This window comes from Muntiacus reevesi, chromosome 2, assembly GCF_963930625.1.
Source record: "Muntiacus reevesi chromosome 2, mMunRee1.1, whole genome shotgun sequence".
Taxonomy (NCBI): Eukaryota; Metazoa; Chordata; class Mammalia; order Artiodactyla; family Cervidae; genus Muntiacus; species Muntiacus reevesi.
This window is the reverse complement of record NC_089250.1, coordinates 120,607,707-120,624,655: the sequence shown is the minus strand read 5'-3', so window position 1 is coordinate 120,624,655 and position 16,949 is coordinate 120,607,707. Positions and strand designations below refer to the sequence as shown.

At 39.6% G+C, this 16,949-nt stretch overlaps 1 protein-coding gene across 10 annotated transcripts in view; it reads right to left on the bottom strand.

Annotated features, from left to right (window-relative positions):
- Positions 1-16,949, bottom strand: part of SHLD2 (shieldin complex subunit 2) — a 108,851-nt gene that overhangs the window by 54,199 nt on the left and 37,703 nt on the right. The window contains exon 1 of one of the 10 annotated variants that reach the window (XM_065922753.1): positions 6,420-6,542. The exons of 8 other annotated variants lie outside the window; for them this stretch is intronic. In XM_065922753.1, the coding sequence (XP_065778825.1) occupies positions 6,420-6,498 (79 nt within the window). In that variant the 5' untranslated portion in view covers positions 6,499-6,542. Of the gene's footprint in view, positions 1-6,419; positions 6,543-16,949 lie in introns of those variants that run through there. One more of the 10 variants, XM_065922742.1, reaches the window with a different exon arrangement.

Genomic DNA, 16,949 nt, shown 5'->3' with positions numbered 1-16,949 from the left:
TCCTTTAATCTTGCCTCAGGTGGTTTCACTGCTGTTCCTCCTTTGAATAGCAACTGTTCAGCCATTTGGAACTGAGAGAAGGTCATGGAGGGTGGAATTTTGCCTATAAGAAAACTGAAAGTATTAGTCACTCAGTTGTGTCTGACTCTTTGAGACCCCATGGACTGTATTGTAGTTCACCAGGCTCCTCTGTCCATGGGGTTCTCCAGGCAAGAATACTGGAGTGGGTTGCCAGTCCCTTCTCTAGGGGATCTTCTCAACCCAGGAATAGAACCTGGGTCTCCTGCACTGCTGGCAGATTCTTTACCACTAGTGTCACCTGGGAAGCCCTCTAAGAAACAGGGGACAAAATGACCTCTGTGCCCAGGAGTCCCATAGGGCCCTGTTCAGCATCACTTACAGGGATTTAACCTAAAGGGGAAAATATTGTGCACACTCTAACAGATTTAGCTACAAGGATGTTCACAGCAGTACCATGTAATATGTTAGAAAAGTGATGAAAATGTTCATTGACTGAGGTTTGATAAATAAATTATGGCACATCTATACAAAGCCAAACTATATAGCCACTTAAAGTCATGAAGGTATGTATTATTACAAAAACTTTTCCTAAATATACTGATACATAAAACAAGGAGACTAACAAAGGAGACTAATTTATATATGGAAAGATTTTGCTTTGTTTTTTAAAAAAACAGTATTTGGTTTACTACTATTTATCTTGAAGTTAGAAACAGTTGTTACAGTTTCTATGTGTTCTCCAGAGTGACTGATACAGTGGTGCTAAAAAATAAATAATTCTTCTATTCTTTAACTCCAGTCAATCAATTGAACTTATCTTAATACACCATGCTAATAACTGAGTACTAGCAACTCACACACCATGTACATTCATGCTGAACTCTTTACTCTTTGCTGTTGTCGTTCAGCCACTAAGTCCCGTCTGAACTTCTGTGACCCCATGGATTGCAGCATGCCAGGCTTCCCTGTCCTTCACTATCTCCCAGTTTGCTCAAACTCATGTCCACTGAATTCGGTGATGCTCTCTAACAATCTCATCTTCTGCTGCCCTCTTCTCCTTTAGCCTTCAATCTTTCCCTCCATGAGGGTCTTTTCCAAAGAGTAAGCTCTTTGCATCAGGTGTCCAAAGTATTGGAGCTTCAACATCAGTCCTTCCAATGAATATTCAGGGTTGATTTCCTATAGGATTGACTAGTTTGATCTCCTTGCAGTCCAAGGGCCTCTCAAGAATCTTCTCCAGCACCGTAATTCAAAAGAATCAAATCTTTGAGGTTCAGCCTTCTTTATGGTCCAACTCTCGTATCCATATATAACTCCTGGAAAACCCGTAGCTTTGACTGTATGGATCTTTGTCAGCAAAGTGATGTCACTGCTTTCTAATATGCTGTTTAGGTTTACCATAGCTCTGCTTCTTTTATAGCTTAGTCAGTAAAGAATCTGCCTGCAATGCAGGAGACCTGGGTTTGATTCCTGGGTCAGGAAGATCCCCTGGAGAAAGAAATGGCAACCCACTCCAGTATTCTTGCCTGGAGAATCCCATGGACAGAGGAGCCTGGCAGGCTATAGTCCATGGGGTCGCAAGAGTCAGATGCAATTTAGCGACTAAACCACCGCCACCAGCTCTTCTTCCAAGGAGCAAGCGCTTTTCATTTCGTGGCTGCAGTCACCATCCAGAGTGATTTTGGAGCCCAAGAAAATAAAATCTGTCACTGTTTCCACTTTTTCCCTTTCTCTTTGCCATGAAGTGATGGGACAGATGCCATGATCTTAGTATTTTGAATGCTGAGGTTTAAGCCAGCTTTTTCACTGTCTTCTTTCACCCTCATCAAGAGGCTCTTGAGTTCCTTTTCACTTTCTGCCATTAGAGTGGTATCATCTGCATATCTATTGATATTCCTCCAGGCAGTCTTGATTCCAGCTTGTGATTCAGCCAGTACTCTGGATGAATTTCACATGATGTACTCTCCGTTCATGTACTGCTGAAGCCTACCTTGAAGGATTTTGAGCATAACCTTACTAGCATGCAAAATGAGCTCTATTGTCCAGTAGTTCAAAAATGCTCTGGCACTGCTCTTCTTTGGAACTGGAATGAAAACTGACCTTTTCCAGTTCTGTGGCCACTGCTATATTTTCCAAATTTGCTGGCCTATTGATTGCAGTGCTTTAACAGCCTCATCTTTCTGAATTTAAAACAGCTCAGCTGGAACTCCATCACCTCCACTAGCTCTGTCTGTAGTAACGCTTCCTAGGCGCTTCCCATGTGGTGCCAGTAGCAAAGAATTGGCCTGCCAATGTAGGAGATATAAGAGACATGGGTTCAATCCCTGGGTTGGGAAGATTCCGTGGAGGAGGGAATGACAACTTACTCCAGTATTCTTGCTTGGAGAATCCCATGGACAGAAGAGCGTGGTGGGCTACAGTCCATAGGGTTGCAAACAGTCGGACACCACTGAAGCGATTTAGCACACAAGCAATGCTTCCTAAGGCCCGCTTGACTTCACACTTTAGGATGTGATCACACTCCAGAGTGATGACACCCATCATAGCTATCTGGGTCATGAAGATCTTTTTTGTATAGTTCTTCTGTGTATTCTTGCCATCTCTTCTTAATATTTTCTGCTTCTGTTAGGTCCATACCATTTCTGTCCTTTATTATGCCCTCTTTGCATGAAATATTCGCTTGGTACCTCTAATTTTCTCGAAGAGATCTCTAGACTTTCCCATTTTATTGTTTTCCTCTATTTCTTTGCATTGATCACTGAGGAAGGCTTTCTATCTCCCCTTGCTATTCTCTGGAACTCCACATTCAGTTGGGTATATCTTTTCTTTTCTCCCTTGCTTTTTGCTTCTCTTCTTTCCTCAGCTATTTGTAAAGCCTCCTCAGACAACAAGTTTCCCTTCTTGCATTTCTTTTTCTTTGGGATGGTTTTTGTCACTGCCTCCTGTACAATGTTACAAGCCTCTGTCCATAGTTCTTCAGGCACCCTGTCTATCAGATCTATTCCCTTGAATTTATTTGTCACTTCCACTGTATGATCATATAAGGCATGTGATGTAGGTCATACCTGAATGGCCTAGTCTTTTTCCCTACTTTCTTCAATTTCAGCCTGAATTTTGCAATAAGGAGCTCATGACCTGAGACACAGTCAGCTCCCAATCTTGTTTTTGCTGACTGTATAGAACTTCTCCATCTTTGGCTGTAAAGAATATAATCAGATTTCAATACTGACAAACTATAGAGTTGCCTCGTGTTGTTGGAAAAGGGTGTTTGCTATGTCCAGTGTGTTCTCTTGACAAAACTCTGTCAGCCTTTGCCCTGCTTCATTTTATACTCCAGTGCCAAACTTGCCTGTTACTCCAGGTATCTCTGAACTTCCTACTTTTGCATTCCAATCACCTATAATGAAAAAGATATCTTTTTTTCTTTTTTTTTGGTGTTGGTTCTAGAAGATCTTGTAGGTCTTCATAGAACTGGTCAACTTCAGCTTCTTCAACATCAGTGGTTGGGGCATAGTCTTGGATTACTGTGATGTTGAATGGTTTGCCTTGGAAACAAACAGATCATTCTGTCATTTTTGATATTGCATTTTGGACTCTCTTGTTGACTATGAGGGCTACTCCATTTCTTCTAAGGGATTCTTGCCCACAGTAGTAAATATAATGGTCACCAGAATTAAATTTTCCCATTCCCATCCATTTCAGTTCACTAATTTCTAAGACATTGATTTTTACTCTTGCCATCTCCTACTTGACCTCATCCAATTTACCTTGATTCATGGACCTGACACTCCAGGTTCTTATGCAATATTGTTCTTTTCAGCATCAGATTTTATTTTCACCACCAGACACATCCACAACTGAGCATCACTTTCACTTTGGCCCAGCCACTTCATTCTTTCTGGAGTTATTAGTAATTGCCCTCCACTCTTACCCAGCACCATACTGGATACCTTCCAACCTGGGTGGCTCATCTTCCATTGCCATGTCTTCTTGCCTTTTCATCCTGTTCATGGGGTTCCCACAGCAAGAATACTGGAGTGGTTTGCCATTCCCTCCTCCAGTGGACCACAATGTCAGAAATCTCCACTATGATCCATCCATCTTGGGTGGCCCTGCATAGCACAACTCATAGCTTCATTGAGTTATGCAAGCCCCTTCTTCACCAGGACAATTGTAATTGATGTATTTGTAATTGATTTGTAATTGTATGTACTTGTAATTGATTTGTAATTGATCATCAATTTGTAATTGACGTAATTGATGAAGGGGTCTTTACTATTACAAATAACCAATAATTACTAAATGCCAGCATCTGAGTTTCCTACTTAAAATGATAGAAGGTTACCACATTTCATGTCACCTATGAAAGGTTGTAAGATACACTATTTGTTCCTCAAAAACAAAATCAATTGAAGTTTAAAGCAAATACTCATTCTTGGGGCTTCCCTAGTGGCTCAGTGGTACAGAACTCACCCGCCAGTGCAGGAGACATGGATTGGATCCCTCATCTGGGAAGATCCCACGTGCCTCTAAGCAGCTAAGCCCATGTGCCACAACTATGGCGCTGCCACTCTAGAGCTGAAAGCTGTAACTACTGAGCCCATGCGCAGCAATTGTTGAAGCCCGAGTGCCCTACAGCCCGTGCTCTGCAAGCCCTCGCACCACAACTAGAGAGTAGCCTCCACTCACTGCAACTAGAGAGTCCATGCAGCAACGAAGATCCAGAACAATCAAAAATAAATAATAAAAATTTATTTTTAAAAAAGTTATTACTCATTCTTGTATCTAAAATAATAACTATTAAAACAAATCTTTAAGCAGACAATTGATTTCTTAAACCTTTTTGCATATGCTCTCATTTCCTTTGCAACAGCCTTTGGTTTTTCAAGCGAGAGATTTGTAAGTATGCTCTTATCACCACCTGAGATACCCTAAGATTAGTACAGTACAGTGAACCTCTTAGACCTGCTTGCAATGCAGCGGGAATTTCTCCCTCCCAGCCCCTACTCCAGGCATTTGCCTTCTCCCTGTAAGTATTTAAACAGGAAATGACCCTTATTCTAGCTGTTCTTCTGCCTTAAGAACAGGGTAACCAGACATGCTGATCTGCCCAGTACAGTCCTAGTTTAAGCACAGCTATCCCGAAGTCCTATTCCATCAGTTTCCCTTTTCACTCTTAAAAATGTCTCAGTTTAGAAATAAATTACATAGTATTCTAGTTAAGAACCATATAAACACATGAATAAATGTCCTATTAGTGAAGAGTGTACCTGCTAATACATTTTATCAAAAACATTAAAACAATAGTTAGGAAGGACTTAAGAAGTAGAGAGAAACACTCTGTTCTATTTCCCTGTAAAAAGATTTTAAGGAGGGAATGCCCCAGTGGTCCAGTGGTTAGGATTCCGAGCTGTAATTGCAGGGAAAATAGGTTGAATCCCTGGCTGTGAACTAAGATCCTGAATCCACATGCCTCGTTGGGCAGCCAAAAAAAGAAAACCAACCCGCCTCCACCCCCCAAAAGGCTTTAAAAATAAAATACTAGTAGAAATAAGGTTGAATTGTATCTAAAAAGTATAATATGCATTTAAGAATCACACAACAGAGATAAGAATTAAATGAAGCAGAAAACAGAATTAACCTGTTTGACAACTAAAGAAACTAGCTTCAGTTTCTGGGTAATGAGTCTGAAGACAAATAATACATTTTGGATCCACTCTTCCTAGAAAATATCTCAGACAGCAAGATGTCAACTTATCCAAGAATCACTCTTCCTAAGCAAAGTCAAAGGACGAAATCTAAAATATCACACCACATTCCCTTGTCCCCTACACCATGTGATAGCAAAAAGACTGAACTGTAATGATTAGTAATAAAGATCTCAAGCATAACACATGTCCCAGGGGCCTGCCTGACAAAACCTGTGCTTGCTCTCACCTCCACCCATCACCTAAAAAAGATGAAAAACCAAACGAAATCAAGAAACAACGACAACAAAAACACTTTGCAACTTCAGCCTTGACATTCCTTTGTAAAATGTCTATATTCATCTCAGCATATGCCAACTCCACTCTCCCAGTTCCTCAAGCCAAAAACTTCGGTGTTCTCACCGCCTGCTCTCTTTTTCTCACTCTTTGAATTTGTCATCAAATCCTTTTAGTCCTACCTTTAAAAATCATTCAGAACTTGACCACTTTTCTCCACCTTCTGCTCCTGCCCTTGTTCAAATGAGCATTTGGATTATTTGCAATAACCTAATTGATTTCCTTCTTATCCTATTGCCCCCTCAGAAAACAGGTTTATAGGAGTTAAAGGAACTTGCCCCGGGTCACACAGTTTGCAGGCAGTGGAGCCAAGACTGGAATGCAGGAAATCAAACTGCAGAGCCTAGTTCTTACCCAGTATACCACACGGCTTCTCTGGACTTCGCACAACTGTAGAGCCAGAATCCAAGCCTGAACACTGCCACTGAATCATATGAAGTCAGTTCAGTTCAGTAACTCAGTCATGTCGGACTCTTTGCGACCCCATGGACTGCAGCACGTCAGGCTTCCCTGTCCATCACCAACTCCCGGAGCTTGTTCAAGCTCATGTCCATTGAGTCGGTGATGCCATCCAACCATTTCATCCTCAGTCATCCCCTTCTTCTCCTGCCTTCCATCTTTCCCAGCATCAGGGTCTTTTCCAGTGAGTCAGTTCTTCATATCAGGTGGCCAAAGTACTGGAGTTTCAGCTTCAACATCAGTCCTTCCAATGAATATTCAGGACTGATTTCCTTTAGGATGTAGTGGTTTGATCTCCTTGCAGTCTAAGGGACTCTCAAGCGTTTTCTCCAACACCACAGATCAAAAGTATCCATTCTTTAGCAGTCAGCTTTCTTTATAGTCCAACTCTCACATCCATACATGACTACTGGAAAAACCAGCTAGACAGACCTTTTTCGGCAAAGAAATGTCTGCTTTTTAATATGCTGTCTAGGTTGGTCATAGCTTTTCTTCCAAGGAGCAAGCATCTTTTAATTTCATGGCTGCAGTCACCATTTTCTGTGATTTTGGAGTCCAAAAAAATAGTCTCCCACAGTTTCCAATGTTTCTCTATTTGCCATGAAATGAAGGGACCAGATGCCATGACCTTTGTTTTTTGAATGTTGAGTTTTAAGCCAACTTTTTCACTCTCCTCTTTCACTTTCATCGAGAGATTCTTTAGTTCTTCTTCACTTTCTGCCATAAGAAATTTGGGCATTATTTTGCTAGCGTGTGAGATGTGTGCAATTGTGCAGTAGTTTGAACATTCTTTGGCACTGCCTTTGGGATTGTAATCATCTGAAACACACTCACAAAGCACTGGCTAATGTAGAAAGGTAAGGAAAGAACAGAACTTCAATACAAAGGAGTTTCATTATCAAAGGATCCCACTTAGAAGGTTTACTGTAAATCTAAAAATGAAGTGAATAATACACGGTTTTGGAGAGGACCTCTCCCCCATCCTCTGCCCCGGTAAATCGCTTCCTTCATATTTGACAAATTCTTCCCCTCTCTCTCTCTTTAATCATCTAGCAATGGGATAAGTTTCCAAGACATTAAATTTTTGTTGTTGTTCAGTCCCTAAGTCATGTCCAACTCTTGGCAATCCCAGGGACTGCATCACACCAGGCTCCTCTGTCCTCTATCTCCCAGAGTTTGTTCAAACTCATGTCCAATGAGTCAGTGATGCTATCTAACCATCTTATTCTCTGTTGCCTCCTTCTCCTTTTGCCTTCAGTCTTTCCCAGCATCAGAGTCTTTTCCAGTGAGTCAGCTCTTCACATCAGGTGCCAAAGTATTTGAGCTTCCGCTTCAGCATCAGTCCTTCCAGTGACTATTCAAGGTTGATTTCCTTTAGGATTGACTGGTTTGATCTCCTTGTAGTCCAAGAGACTCTCAAGAGTTTTCCCCAGCACAATTAGACAGCATCAGTTCTTTGGCACTCAGCCTTCTTCACGCGCCAACTCTCATATCTGTACATACCTATTGGAAAAACCAGTTTGATTATACGAACTTCTGAGGCAAAGTGATATCTCTGCTTTATAATATGCTGTTTAGGTTTATAATAAGCTGTCATAGCTCTCCTTCCAAGGAGCTAGCATCTTTAAATTTCATGGTTGCAGTCACTGTCCACAGTGATTTTAGAGGCCAAGAAAAGAAAATCTATCACTGCTTCCACTTTTCCCCATCTATTTGCTGTGAAGTGACCTAATCAGATGCCATGGTCTAATTTTTTGAATGTTGAGTTTCAAGCCAGCTTTTTCACTCTCCTCTTTCACCCTCATCAAGAGGCTCTCTAGTTCATATGGTTCATGGGGTTCTTCAGGCAAGAATACTGGAGTGGATTGCCATTTTCTCCTCCAGTGCACCATGTTTTGTCAGAACTCTTCACTGTGACCTGTCCATCTTGAGTGGTCCTGCATGGCATGGCTCATAGCATCACTGAGTTCCACAAGCCCCTTTGCCATGACAAAGCTGTGATCCATGAAGGGGAGACATTAAATATTCAAATTTAAAAGCCTGTTGTTGGGAATTCCCTGGTGGTCCAGCAGTTAGTACTCGGTGCTTCCACTGCAGGGGGCACAGGTTTGATCCCTAGTCAGGGAACTAAGATCCCACATGATGTGACTCAGCAAAAAAAATTTAATAAATAAATAAAAACCTGTTGCTTAGCAAGTTAAAATATACAGAGTAAATGAAACAAATCACAGATGACAGAGTTATCTTCCTGACCTGAACCACTTTCTTCCTTTGACCTTAAATACCCCCAAAGCATATCTCAGCACCATCCCCTCAGCCTTAAACATTCTTCCTCTAGACTTTTGTTTACTATTTTTAAAATGTGAAGTATAATTAAACACTCAATGACAGGCACAAGTCTTAAGAGTTCCGTTTGATGACAACTGACAATTGTCTACACCCATGTAACCATCACACAAAACAAAACACAGAACGTTCCTACGGACCTCAGGAAGTTTTTTCATGTCCCTTTCTAAACAGCTTCCTTCCCTTTCCAATCTATAATTATCTTCTGATTTCTATCACTGCAGAAGAGTTTTATTTTTCTCTTGAACTTCATATAAACAAAACAGTACATGTTCATTTATGTCTAGTTTCTTTTACTTAAGACAATGGTTTTGAGATTCACCTGTGTTATTGGGCATATCAGATGCTGGGTACTGTGAATACACCACAAGTTATTAATAAATTTTCTTGTAAACAAACATTTCAGTTGTCTCCAGTTTGTAGCATTTATGAATACGACTGCTACGAACATTCTTGAATTCATAATTTTGTAGACAGCTGTTTTCATTTTCCTTCATTAAATATGTAGGGGTAGAACTGCCAAATCATAGGATGGCTACATGTTTAACTTCAGTTGTTGTTTAGTCACTAGGTCTTATCCAACTCTTTTGTGACCCCATGGATTGTAGCCCACCAGGCTCCTCTGTCCATTGGATTTCCCAGGCAAGAATACTGGAGTGGGTTGCCATTTCCTTCTCCAGGGGATCTTCCTGACCCAGGGATCAACCCACATCTCCTGCACTACAGGTGGATTCTTTACCACTGAGCTACCTGGAAGCACTTAACTTCAGTAGAAAATGCAAAACAGGACTTTCCCTGGTGATCCAGTGGCTAAGACTCCAAGCTACCAACGCACAGGGCCCGGGTTACATCCCTGGTTAGGGAATGAGATCCCACAAGCCACAACTAAGAGTTCATACAGCACAACTAAAGATCCCACGTGCTATAATTAAGACTTATCACAGCAAATAAATAAATAAAAATTTTAAAAATTAAATACAATGGCAAACAGTTCTCCAAAGTTGCTGTTCCATTTTGCACACCCATCAACAATGGATGAATTCTAGTTGTGTCACTTCATGCCTAATATTTAGCATCTTCAGCCTTTCTTTTGTTAGCCATATTAGAGGGTATAAAATGGTATCTTATTATGAATTTACTTTGCATTATTTCCCTCTTGACTAAGTGATGTTGACTACCTCTGCAAGTGCTTATTGATCATTAGTATCCTCTTTGGGGAAGTCTTTGTTACTGGATTATTCCTCTTTTCCTCATTTTCCTAATGGGTTATTGTAGTTCTTTACATACCCTAGAAAAAAAGTCCTTTGATGAATAAATATCAGATATGCTGGAAATATTTTTTCCATTCTCTGGGATTACCTACTCTTTTTCTTAGTGGTGTTATTTAAAGTGTCAATTTAGATGATGTCCAGTTTATCCATTTTTTTTTACATATCTTTTTTCTTTTAGGATCTTATTCAATAAATATTTAAATACTTCAATGTCACAGGGATGGTTTCCTTTTCTTTTTTCTAGAAGCTATGACATTTTAAAAATAGGTCCACAAAGTCTTGATACTCTTTCCTTCAAGAGGTGAGGCTTAATTTTCTAAATGTGGGTTGGAGCAGTGAGTAAGAATATGGTAGAAGTGATGGTGACTTCCAAGAGTTTGTCATAAAAGGCAATGCCACTTCATCCCTGTGCTCACTCTTTGATCGCTTACTCTGAAGGAAGTCACTTGCCATATTATAAGGGTGCTCAAGCAGCCCTACGGATGTGTTCAAGTGGTGAACTGAGTCCTACCAACAGCCAGTAAGAGCTGAGGCCGCTAGTCAGCAACCATGGGAAACAAGCCATCTCAGAAGGGGATTCTCAAGCCCCAGTCAAGTCTTCAGATGATTACAGTCTTGCTAACATCTTGATTACCACGTTATGGGAGACTCTGTCCTGGAATTACCTAGCTAAGTTCCTCCTGTGTTCCTGACACAGAGTAATTGTTACATAAATATGTGTGGCTTTAAGTCAGGAAGTACTAGGTAATTGCTATGAAGTAAGAAATAATATAGAAGTTGTATCATTTTTGCATTTTAATTTTAGATATATGATCCTTTGCAAATTATTGATAGTTTCTCTGCATGGAGTGAGTTAAGGTGGTAGTTCCTTGTTTTCCATACAGATATCAAGTTAGAGCCACATTTGTCTTTTTCCCCCCATTGGACTGACTTGGCACTTTGGTGGGAAAATGGATGAGTCTACTTCTGAGATCTCTACTATAGGGGGTATAGCTCAGGGGTAGAGCATTTGACTGCAGATCTCTATTATGTATGACTGATCTATAGGTTTAACTTTATGCCAACACTACCCTTTTTTTTTTTTTGGCTGCACCCCTTAGCTTGCAGGATCTTAGTTCCCCAAGCAGGGATTAAATCTGTACCCTTGGCAGTGACAGCATGGAGTCATAACCACTGGACTATCGGGGAATTCCCCAACACTGTCTTGGTTACTGTAGCTTTGTGGAAAATCCTGACATCAGGAAACAAAAGTCCTCCAACTGTGTTTTTCAAAATTATGTTGGTTGTTCTTACTCCTTTACAGCTTGGTAAGTTTGTAGAATCATATTCTCTAATTCTGCAAACAACGCTGACTAGGATGTTGCAGCTTCCCTGGTGGTTCAATGGTAAAGAAGCTGCCTGCCAATGTAAGAGATACAGGTTTGATCCCTCGGCTGAGAAAATCCCACATGCTGTGGAGCACCTGAGCCTGTGAGCCACAGTTACTGAGCCTGTCCTCTAAAGCCCAGGAAGTGCAGCTACTGAGTCCTTGAGATCTACAGCCCGCGCTCAGCGACACGAGAAGCCACCACAATGAGAAGCCCGTGCACAGCAACTAAAGAATAGTTGCTCACCACAATCAGAGAAAAGCAAAGGCAGCAACAAAAACCCAGCACAATAAAAACCACTACAATACTGCAAAGCAATTAGTCTCCAACTAAAGTAAATTAAAAAACCCCAGCACAGCCAGGAAGTAAATAAAAATTATTTTTAAAAAAGCTTATTAGGATGTTAATGAAGACTGAACTGAATCTACTTGTAGAGAGAATTCCATCTTAATAATGTTGAGTCTTCCAATCTATGAATATGTTCTATCACTATCTAGTTGTTTTTTTAATGTACCTTAGCAATGTTGGATAGTATCACCAACTCAATGGACATGAGTTGGAGCAAGCTCCAGGAGATGGGGAAGGACAGGGAAGCCTGGTGTGCTGCAGTCCATGGGGCCACAGAGTCAGACACAACTGAGTGACTGAACAACAACAAAAGCAATGTGTCCACCTTTCAGTTCTGAGAACATATCCTTAGATTTATCCATCGGTATCTGGTGTTTTTTTTTTTAATGCTATCAGAAACAATAGTTTTAATTTCAGTTTATAAATCACTCACTGCTAATATAGAGAACAATAAATTATCTTATATACTGATTTTGCTAAATTCACTTATTAAAATTGCTTTTTGCAGATTCTGTGATTTTCTATGTACACAATCATCTCATATGTGAATGAGTTTTACTTCTTTTTTCCTAATTTTTATGCTTCATTATTATCTTTTCCTTGACTTCCTACACCTTCAAGGACCATTATTTCAATGCTGAATAAAAGTGGTAAAAGAGAAATATATACCCATATAACTGTTTTAAAATCTTTAGTATCCATAGCCACGGTTGGCAAATGTTTTCTACAAAATGTCAGAAAGTAAGTATTTTAGGCTTTGCAGGCCATACAGTCTGTTATAATTACTGTATACCATGGATATAGCAAGAAAGCAGCCACAGACAATACATAAACAAGTGAGCATAGCCATGTTCCAATAAAGCCTCATGGTCACCAAAATGTGAATTTCCTATTATTTTCACATATCACAAAATATCAGTATTCTTTCACTCTTTCTCAGTCACTGTACTACATAAAATCCTTTCTAGGTCACAAGCCACACAAGAACAGGTGATGGGTTAGATATGGCCTTCAAACTTAAGTTTACTGACATCTGGTTTAGACCACTGATTTGAGACCTTTTTTCTAATATAAGAATTTAATACAATGCTTCCCTCCAAACACTGCTTTAACAGCACTAATATTTGTATCATTTCTGTTTGTACTGTTTTTTAGCTATTTCTATAGGATCACAGCCTTGTCATGGCGAAGGGGTTTGCGTAACTCAATGAGGCTATAAGCTACGCTGTGCAGGGCCACCCGAGATGGATGGATCACAGTGAAGAGTTCTGACAAAACGAGATCCACTGGAGGAGGGAATGGCAACCACTCCAGTATCCTTGCCAAGAGAACTGCATGAACAGTATGAAAAGGCAAAAAGATATGATACCAGAAGATAAGTCCTCCAGATCAGAAGTGTCTAGTTTGCTACTGGGGAAGAGTGGAGGACAATTACTAATAGCTCCAGAAAGAATGAAGTGGCTGGGCCAAAGAAGAAATGACATTCAGCTGTGGATGTGTCTGGTGGTGAAAATAAAGTCTGAAGCTGGAAAGAACAATATTGTATAGGAATCTGGAATGTTAGGTCCATGAATCAAGGTAAATTGGACGTGGTCAAGCAGGAGATGGCAAGAGTGAACATCGACATTTTAGGAATCAGTGAACTAAAATGGACAGGAATGGGTGAATTTAATTCAGATGACCATTATATCTACTAATGTGGGCAAGAGTCCCTTAGAAGAAATGGAGTAGCCCTCATAGTCAACAAAAGTAGCCCTCAAAGTCAACATACACATAGTCCAAAATGCAGTAGTTGGTTGCAGTCTCAAAAATGACAGAATGATCTCAGTTTGTTTTCAAGGCAACCCATTCAACATCACAATAATCCAATTCTGTGCACCAACCTCTGATGCCAAAAAGGCTGAAGTTGAATGAAGTTCTATGAAGTTCACATGAGTTCTATGAAGTTCTATGAAGACCACAAGACATTCTAGAACTAATACCAAAAAAAAAAAAAAAAGAGATGTCCTTTTCATCATAGGGGATTAGAATGCAAGAGTAGAAAGTCAAGAGATACCTGGAGTAACAGGCAAATCTGGCCCTAGACTACAAAATGAAGCAGGGCAAAGGCTAACGGAGTTCTGTCGAGAGAACACACTGGTCATAACAGACACCCTCTTCTAACAACACAAGAGGTGACTGTACACATTGACATCACCAGATGGTCAATACTGAAATCAGACGGATTATATTCTTTGCAGCTGAAGATGAAGAAACTCTATGACTGTGGTTCAGATTGTGAGCTCCTTATTCCAAAATTCAGGCTTAAACTGAAGAAAGTAGGGGAAACCACTAGGCAATTCAGGTATGACCTAAATCAAATCCCTTATATGATCATACAGTGGAAGTGAAAAATATATTCAAGGGATTAGATCTGATAGATAGAATGCCTGAAGAACTATGGACAGAGGTTCATAACACTGTACAAGAGGCAGTGAACAAAAGCATTCCAAAGAAAAAGAAATGCAAGAAGGCAAAGTGGTGTCTGAGGTGGCCTTACAAATTAGCTGAGGAAAGAAGAGAAACAAAAGAGAAAGGAAAAAGGGAAAGATTTACCCAACTGAATGCAGAGTTCCAGAGAATTGCAAGGAGAGACAAGAAGGCCTTCTCATGTGAACAGTGCAACAAAATAGAGGAAAACAATAGAATGGGAAAGAATATTTCATGCAAGGTAGGGCACGAAAAGGACAGAAACAGTAAGGACCTAAGAGAAGCAGATGAGATAAAAAGAAGTGGCAAAAACACAGAGAAGAACTGTACAAAAAAGGTCTTAATGACCCAGATAACCACGAAGGTGTGATCACTCACCTAGAGTCAGGCATCCTGGAGTGTGAGGTCAAGTGGGCCTTAGGCAGCATGACTACAAACAAAGCTAGTGGAGGTGATGGAATTCCAGCTGAGCTATTTAAAATATTAAATATATATGTGTTGTACTGAGTCACTGAGTCATGTAGGACTCTGTGTGACACAGTGGACTGTAGCCCTCCAGGCTTCTCTGTCCATGGGGATTCTCCAGGCAAGAATACTGGAGAGGGTTGTCAAGCCTTCCTCTAAAGGATCTTCCCAACTGAGGGATCGAACGTAGGTCTCCCACAATGCAAGCAGATTCTTTGCCAGCTGAGCTACCAGGGAAGCCCTATACATATACAAAACTTGAGCTCCAAAATTCCTTGCTTCTTTCTCTTTACCAGTATCTTAAATAAAAATAGCAGCCATCATGTTTTATCTGAGATGAATTTCTCCCCAGTTTTATTGAAACATAACTGATATATAATATTGTATTGGTTCAAGGGTACAGTATAAAGATTTGATATATGTATATATTGCAAAACGTCTGCACTGTAAGTTCAGTTAATATCCATCACTCTGCACAGTTATACTTTTCTTTCTTGTGATGAGAACTTTTAAGATTTTCCCATTTGTAATCTTTAAATATTTAATAAAGTATTGTTAACTACAGTCACCATACTGTACATTACATCTCCAGAACTTATTTATCTTATAATTGGAAGTGTGTACCTTTTTATTTATTTATTTTTGTGAGAGCTACTCTCCAGCGGCAGTAGGCGAGCTGCCCATGATGGTGGCTTCTCTCGTGGCAGAGCACCAGCTCTAAAGCCCACGGGCTTCAGTAGTGAGGCACCTGAGCTAAGTTACCCCTGGGCACATGGAATCTTTCTGGACCAACAGTGTGTCTGCTGCATTGGCAGGGGGATTCCCAACCACTGGATCACCAAGTAAGTCTGGAAGTTCCTACCTTTTGACCACCTTCACCTATTCCCCTCTGCCTCTGACAACCATCAATCTGTTCTCTTTTGTCTTCAGTTTGTTTAGATTTCACATATAAGAGATATCATACAGCATTTGTCTTTCTCTGTCTGGTTTATTTCACTAAGCATATACCATTAAGGTCCACCCATGTTGTTGCAAATGGCAGGATTTCCTTATTTTTATGGTTGAATAATACTCCATTGTATATATACATACCACATTTTCTTGATCCATTCAGCCAAGGATGGAACACCTACATTGTTTCCATGTCTTGGCTACAGTAAAGAACACGACAATGAACATAGGGATGCAGATATGTCTTCAAGATAGTGATTTCACTTCTTTAGAATATATTCCCAAAAGTAGAATTGCTGAATCATACAGTAAATTACTTTTTATTTTTTTGAGGTAAATTTTTTAATCTAAAATTTATGTTACAGGGTGGTAGAAAGCATTTTCTGTACTACTTCTAGTCAGTAACGAAAGTTATCAACTGAAAAATTAATACAACAGACCAAAAAAATATATAAAAAACGTATTAAAAGGCTCAATTTTCAGAAAAAAATCCTGATTAAAACCCAATATTTATCTAGTTCTTTACTCAGGCATTCCAGAAATGAAGTAGATAAAATCACTCAATGAAATAACATAAATTATATTAAAAACAAAATAACTGGAAAACAACTGAAAATTTCAGATAAAATTATAGAATTTAGTAAACAATGTATTCAATGTCCACATAGCAAAGCTGACTTAGAGTTTACCTAAAAAAGAAACTCCTTAATTTTTCATTACTCAAAGAATATGACTCAATCTCTATCATATATCCTTAAAAGGAGTAAGGATCAATTTATCCTAGAGTGCCAGGGCTCATATCAAGCTTTATGAAATGACTGATAATCACATTTCTTCTTTCAAATATAAAATTCACATGGATTGTCACCTTAAATGAGAAGGGCATGAAAAGCACTTATGTGATCTAATATTAGAAATTACTCCATAAGTATTGTTTCTCTTGAGTGTCCTTTCTGCTTTGCAAATCTATTGAAACAAAAATACTTTATTTCTTTATAATAATTTCATTTCATGGAAATTTACACAGGCTATATAAATCTTTGTTAGAACAAATGTGAAGTTTGTTTGAATAGCTGATAATGACCAGTGAGAACAAAAGACAAGGAAGGGTAGCATCATCAGCAGAGAAGACAAAAACACTTCTAAACTACCCATTACATGAACACAAATAAGTGAGGTCTTTATGTGATATTTTTGAAAAATATTTT